Source organism: Tachysurus vachellii, chromosome 18, assembly GCF_030014155.1.
Source record: "Tachysurus vachellii isolate PV-2020 chromosome 18, HZAU_Pvac_v1, whole genome shotgun sequence".
NCBI lineage: Eukaryota > Metazoa > Chordata > Actinopteri > Siluriformes > Bagridae > Tachysurus > Tachysurus vachellii.
In genome coordinates, this window is record NC_083477.1 from 3281588 (window position 1) to 3289087 (window position 7500).

Below are 7500 nucleotides of genomic sequence, written 5' to 3' on the forward strand. Positions count from 1 at the left end.
AGCAGAAAGCGGTTTTAACGTGGACATGGAGGATAAAAACAAAGAAAGAAAGAGAATAAAGACTTACGATAAGGTAAGATGTAGGACCCGTGTTAATATAGGATCAGCTTTCCAGCGCTGGAGAGAACTGAAGGAGCAGGAAGTTGGTCACATATTCACAGATTGGAGTTTCCTGAGTCAATAACTCCTGAGCTAAACGCTGTTACTACACAAATAACACCTGTTTTCTATCGTAGTAATGTAGAGACGCAGCTACAACCGTGTTTTGTGTAGTAACAATGTTTAGCTCAGGAGTTATTGACTCGGGAAACTCCAATCTGTGAATATGTGACCAACTTTACTTAAGACGCCGAGGCGCTTTTTTCCTTCTCGATAGGTGAGTAACGTTGGTTTTGTTTTGTTACACAGAACTAATATATGCCTTTGTCCTTTACATGATTATGCTTGTGTGTCATTTTTGCTTGTTTGTTTATCTGCAATCGTATTGTTCTTCCCTTCAGCTATGATAAAGACACATTTCTTTCCATTAGTTGCCTGGGTTACGTATGTATGTGTGGGCGGAGCTATCAATGCAGGGGTGGGACCCATCTGGGTTAGGGGCGTGTTTGTTTTGGTGATTTTATGTCAACATTGGCTTTCAAACAACGGAGACCCCAACTTTAACACCGTGATGTGGAGTTAACACTGTAATAACTTTAGAGTAGAGTTTCAGAAGCTTCCTCTTTCGGGGAAAAGCAGGGTTTAGAATGATGATGAGCCCTAATAAGTTTCTCACTGCATCTTGTCTTGATGACTTAAAACAGTGGTGATGAAACATGGTTAGAAAACTGCAAGGAAGTTTTTACACTCCGTCTTTCACTGAAGATCATGTGCTTGTGATCTGTGTGAAACCTGGCGGCAAAGCATCACATAAACCTTCGGTGTTAGCAGTTGTGTGTGAAGCAGATGTTCCTCAGCATGCGCAGTGTGCAGCTTTCTGTGGTTTAAAGACTTTATCAGAGTCGTGGCTACCGCACAACACGGAAGACGCAAGAGAGTGTCGTAGATGAGCGAATATAGTTCCAGCGGAAGTTACCCGTTACTCTTCTAACACCACTTCCTGAAGGGTTTTATTCCTTATCGTTGAATATTGTACTTGAAATCATTTGAATCGATGAACTAACGTTGTGGAACCTCCACAAGACAGGATAGTCGTCATGTATAGTGCTTCAGCCTTAAACATTCCTTCTCCAGCTCTTTTCTTTCTCTCACTTGATTCAACTTGTCATGTTATGGTGAGCCTGGAAAATGTAAAGCCCTAAAAAGAATCACTGAATACTTTATAGCACTCAAAACAGAGACTTTGTCCCTAAATGTTAGGTTTAGAAATCTACGGTTATACACTTTTAGTAACATGTTTATTATTAGGCTTCGATTACGTGGTGCGTCCACCGTGCAAGAGATGTGTTAGAAGAGTGGTTACGGTGTTGGGCTACCAATCGGAAGGCTGTGAGTTCGACTCCTATGTTTCCCACTGCTGGGCCCCTTAACCCTAACACTTAACCCTCAATTGCTCAGTTGTATAAAAAATGAGATAAAAATAGTCGCTCTGGATTAGTGTGTCTGCGGATTAGTGTGTCTGCGGATTAGTGTGTCTGCTAAATGCTGTAAATGTAAGTTCCTAAAATCTAATAGAAAATGAATCGAATAGTACTTATTTTAATAATCTCTCTCTCTCTCTCTCTCTCTCTCTCTCTCTCTCAGGGACGTGTCGGCCGTGTTTAATAGACGTGATTCCTGTGAAGAACGAGGAAGGTGTGGTCATCATGTTCATCCTGAACTTTGAGGAGCTGCTTGAGCCAGCGTTAAAAATGGGCTTCAGGCAGCGAGTCACTCAGGGCTGGATACGCTCAGGTGTGTGTGTGTGTGTGTGTGTCTGTGTGTGTACATGTTTGTTCTTGCATGGGTAACACTTGTGGGTTATAAGTAAGCTTCATCCCCTCCCCTTTTTCCTACATAAGGCTTTAAGGAGCTTTGCGTTTCACAGCTTCAACATTTTGATTTTTACTGAAGAATTAATTACAGTTTGAATTCTGAATGATTCCCGATATAGTTACCATGTTACCAATAACATGTAGTTACCAATATGTTACCATGGCAATATTTGTGTGTGTGTGTGTGTGTCTCTGTGTGTGTGTGTGTGTGTGTGATACCGTGGTTATCAAAATAAAAATAGTATGGTCATGATCACAAGAATCTATAAACTCCAAAGAGGTCCATCTCCCCCCCCCTTTCTCTCTCTCTCTTTCTCTCTCTCTCTCTCTCTCTCTCTCTCTCTCTCTCCCTCTCTCCCTCTTTCTCTCTCTCTCTCTCTCTCTCTCTCTCTCTCTCTCTCCCTCTCTCTCTCCCTCTCGCCCTCTCTCTGGGCATGTCCAGTTTCTCCTTCACCACCATTCATGATTATAATAAAATAATTTGACTACTATTTCAATGATATTTACATACTTCAATGTACCTTATGCACGCACACACACGAACACACACACACACACACACACACACACACACACAAGCCAGACATCAAATAAGACATCTTTTAGCTCTGGGACGCTGCACTGCATCCAATCAGATGGTTTTATTTAAATGAGCGAAACTCTTTATTGGCTTAAATAAAGTGAATTTACAAAACTGTAACGGGGTTTACATATACAGTATAAGGTTAAAGTTATGTACGGTTATATAAGGTTATGTTTAAGGGGAAGTCGTGGCCTAACGGTTAGAGAGTCTGACTCCTAACCCTAAGGTTGTGGGTTCGAGTCTCGGGCCGGCCACGATTGAGGCGCCCTTGAGCAAGGCACCGAACCCCTCCCACAATTCTGAGTATGGGTCACCGTACTTAGCCGTATGTCACGTCACGTTTAACTGGCATGATGTGCCGTGTCTGTTTTCCAGCTCAGAAACGTAGACTGAAGCTGAGAATGCCGTCGTTACGAGTCACACGGCAACCTTCTTATCCCAAAGACCAGTTTGAAGGAGTCGTGGTGGAGTATCTGCAGGTTTGTTAAATTCTAACGCACATCCGTCAATAAGATACGTAAGAAATACTCATTTTTTTTGCAATCTACACACATTTCAGTAAATCTCTCTCTCTCTGTCTCTCTCTGTCTCTCTCTCTTTCCTCTGTAGCCGCCCGGTATGGACGTGTCTCTGAAGGGTTTGCATGTGCCGTGTAAAGAGAGCTCCCTGCAGTGTGAGACTCAGGCTCTGATCCATCAGGAACACTCTTTCACCTCGCCTTCCTCCAGCCTGGAGCCCAGCGGCGCCCAGGCTCCACACACACACACGCGCACACACTCCCGAGAGAGTGTACACAGCCTGCGGCGCGCTTCCTCACTGCACGACATCGACGCCATTAGGGACCAGTGCAGCGGTCAGTTGTATTGTGTGTGGGTGCGTGTGTGTGTGTGTGTGTGTGTGAGAGAGCAAATCCTGAAAACACTGGGTGTGAGGAAGGGACATCATGCCAGTCCACACACACACACACACACACACACACACACACACTCACTCATAACTACAGTCAGTTTAGTGCCACCAGTCTGTCCAGTGGCATTTTTTTTTTAGGTGTAATGAACCAAGAGAATCAACACAAACTCAAACTCAGGATCCAAACTCTGGAGCTATGAAGCAGCATAGAACGAAGAAGCTGGATGTAGCGTTGACCTTCCAGACTCCTGCAGCTTTACAAAGCAGTTTGGGATGAAAGGCATTCATTAAGGCTGATTAGGGGTTTCTCACCAGATCAGAGGCTGTTTGATCGTCACTACATCACAGGAGCCAACGAGAACAATGGAAATCTCATCACCACAGAGAAGCACCGATCGTTTTTTCCAGCAGCGCCACGTACCGGAAATGATGCAAAGTAATCAGGAAAAGCACCGGGCGTCCGTGCAGCGTACAGTGCAATCATTTAAGGTTATGCTTTTTGAGCGATTGTTCATAGCGTAGGTTAGACACATAGCAACCGTGTTTCTGCTCCATAATGAACAATAAGGAGCAGTAAGGCTTACAGGACATGTGATGCAATCAGGACCTTTTGTATGCCAATGATTAGCTCTAGACATCATAATCAAGACTGCTGAACATTGTGTGTGTGTGTGTGTGTGTGTGTGTGTGTGTGTTCCAGCACCTGACATCTGTTTATCTCTGTAAGAGAAGGACAGTGGAATTGGGTTGGCACATCTCAGTATATTTCAAGCATATGTCTCAAATAAATTTGCATCGGATCGAATTATTTATCAGCGTACCATATGTTCCTGCTCGTGCGGTGTTTGCTATACCGAACGCAAAAGTCCTGAGAATAACCCTGTTTCCACAGAAACAAAAAAAAACAGCAGGTCTGTTTAAGTGTGTCAGAAGTGGTGGTGGGTGAAATGGCAAAAACATTATAGTGCAATGCTTGAAGTTTTCATGACACACCATGTGCATAATGTAGGTCGTTTATTTTTGCTGTTATAGTCCAGACAACATCTCACAGTATCTCAGACAAACATTATTTTATCTTTGACTGATACCAAATTGGGGGCACGGTGGCTTAGTGGTTATCACGTTCGCCTCACACCTCCAGGGTTGGGGGTTCGATTCCCGCCTCCGTCTTGTGTGTGTGGAGTTTGCATATTTTCCCCGTGCCTCGGGGGTTTCCTCCGGGTACTCCGGTTTCCTCCCCCGGTCCAAAGACATGCATGGTAGGTTGATTGTCATCTCTGGGAAATTGCCATACTGTGTGATTGCGTGAGTGAATGAGAGTGTGTGTGTGTGCCCTGTGATGGGTTGGCACTCTGTCCAGGGTGTATCCTGCCTTGATGCCCGATGACTCCTGAGATAGGCACAGGCTCCCCGTGACCCGAGGTAGTTCGGATAAGCGGTAGAAGATGAGTGAGAGTGATATAAAATTAGGATATTTTAAGAGTTCTTTTATATGAGATATACCAGTCAATGTTTCTGATTTGATATTCACCCACAGACGCCTTGAAGCCTAACAACGTTAACTCCACGTCGGATTCGGATCTGATGCGGCATCGTGCTGTCGGTCGGATCCCTCAAGTCACCCTGTCGTTCGGGGCGGAGCGGGTCAGACCGCCGTCACCCACAGAGATCGAAATCATTGCCCTGAGCAAGATTAAAGACCGCACGCAGAACGTCTCCGAGAAGGTCACACAGGTCACGCAGGTAACACACACACACACTCACACACTCGCACTGTCGATTCCCACAACACTATAGCTACTGTAGAAGTCACATGCTATACTCTCGCTCATGTTAATCACAGTGGCAGTGGAGGAAGCACATGTTAGTCTTCACTCTCCCTGGTTGGTCATCGTTGTATAGCTAGCGGTGTGTAGCTGCTTGTAATTAGATTGGATGAATGAGTTAATGGGTCAGTGAGGGAATATATATAGTCGCTGTCAGGTGGAATCCTCGTATCTCCAAAACCGTTATTTTTCAGGAAATTAAAAAAACGCCGTACCTTATCTGCAGTGCACAGGGTTTAGTCCGCGTTGCAGTGGATTGTCTTGCGATAAATTCCTGTCCTCAGACGAGCACCAGAACTAGCGGGGGTCAAGATTTTTTTTTCTTTGAGCCCAGTGTTTTGAAGACATTTACCTCAGAAGACGTGTTGATTCGTTGCGACTCTTCTTGAGGAGAAATATGCCGCGAAGCTCTCCCGCGGAGTGAGGAAGAGGTGGACAGTTGAAGTGTCCAATGGAGTTATGAGATTTGTGCTCAAGCTATTTTCAAGACTTTAGATTGGTTAAAAACTTGTAAAAATAACAGACCCACGTGGGGACTGACCAATAGCATCGATATGTGAAAAAATATGAAATTGACCAAATTTGGACATTTTCTGCCCGACAGCGACGATATATATATATACTGTATATGTATGTGTAGGGAAATGGATTGACTAAATGAGTGATATGGCATCAATATTGCAGTATATTTAACAATGTTACTGTGGATATTCTCAGGCACTCATATTCTTGTTGTCATCTATGTGATTTTTCAGATTACAGCCGTAAAGATTTAAACCTACTCGATTATGTTTTCAGTAAACGTACCAAGCAGCAAAGAGCACGCAAGCTTTCTACACATGCACTCGGAAACATGGTCTGTAAGTCAGACAGTTATTTGCAAAACAAATAACATTAAATCTTTTGACTTCATTCTGATTGGCTTTGACTTGGCTTCTGTGGGACAGGGAAAGAGCGATTACATAAACATATACATGACACAACAGGTCTCAGGTGTGTCTCCTTAGTAATTACTCCTCCGGCTCGTCCCCGAACACCTCCGTCCTAATGCAGACCCACGCTAAACCACACCTCCATCTTCTACACATATTTAGAACTTTCACTGTTTTTGAGATTCTGATAATGCCTGAAATGAAGTATCATGATGCGATATTTCATCTCTTTAGAAGGACGTTGTGATTTGGGAAATGTGTGATGGATTGAATGAGTCATGGAGTAAATGAAAAATGTAATGATGTGGTGGATGAATGGCTGATAAAGTAGTGTTATGGATGGATGATGGAATGAAATGCTGATTGGATGATGGAGTAACTGGTGTATTGGTGAATGGATGATGGAGTAACTGGTGTATTAGTGAATGGATGATGGAGTAACTGGTGTATTGGTGAATTGATGATGGAGTAACTGGTGTATTGGTGAATGGATGATGGAGTAACTGGTGTATTGATGAATGGATGATGGAGTAAATGGTGTATTGGTGAATTCATGATGGAGTAACTGGTGCATTGGTGAATGGATGATGGAGTAATTGGCTGATTTGTAAATGGATGATGGGCAAATGGTGTATAGGTGAATGAGTGATGGGGTAATTAGTGTGTTGGTGAATAGATGATAAAAAAGTAGTGGAATTTTGAACATATGGTGTTTTTTTTGTGGATTAATGAATAGATAATGGAGTAAATGGCAGATTTGTGCATGTGAGTGTTTGATGGAATATGTGAATAGGCCATGGAGTAACTGGTGGAATTTAGGATGATGTAATGGTTGGATGTGTGAATGGAAATTGGAGTAAGTAGTAGATTGTTTAATAGATTATGGGCAGTGAGTGGACTGGTGAATGTTTGATGGGGTAACTGGTAGATTGGTGTAAGGATGATTGGTAAAATTGTGCATTGATGAATTGATAATTGGGGTAACTGGGGGAAAGATAAGGTGGTTAGTGAATTTTGTGAATGGACAATGGGGTAGATAGATTTGGTGAATGGATGAAAGGTTGAACTGTTGCTAATTGGTGGATCAGACTGGATCATGGGGTACACAGAAGCTAATTGGTGGATCAGACTGGATCATGGGGTACACAGAAGCTAATTGGTGGATCAGACTGGATCATGGGGTACACAGAAGCTAATTGGTGGATCAGACTGGATCATGGGGTACACAGAAGCTAATTGGTGGATCAGACTGGATCATGGGGTACACAGAAGCTAAT

The 7500-nt window shown here is 43.4% G+C and overlaps 1 protein-coding gene across 2 annotated transcripts in view; it reads left to right on the top strand.

Moving 5' to 3' along the window:
- kcnh6a (potassium voltage-gated channel, subfamily H (eag-related), member 6a) overlaps positions 1 to 7500 on the top strand; it is a 38385-nt gene that overhangs the window by 9121 nt on the left and 21764 nt on the right. For both annotated transcript variants that reach the window (XM_060893110.1, XM_060893111.1), the window contains exons 3-6: positions 1744 to 1893; positions 2932 to 3035; positions 3166 to 3409; positions 5003 to 5208. In XM_060893110.1, coding sequence (XP_060749093.1) covers positions 1744 to 1893; positions 2932 to 3035; positions 3166 to 3409; positions 5003 to 5208 — 704 coding nt within the window. The remainder of the gene's footprint in view (positions 1 to 1743; positions 1894 to 2931; positions 3036 to 3165; positions 3410 to 5002; positions 5209 to 7500) is intronic.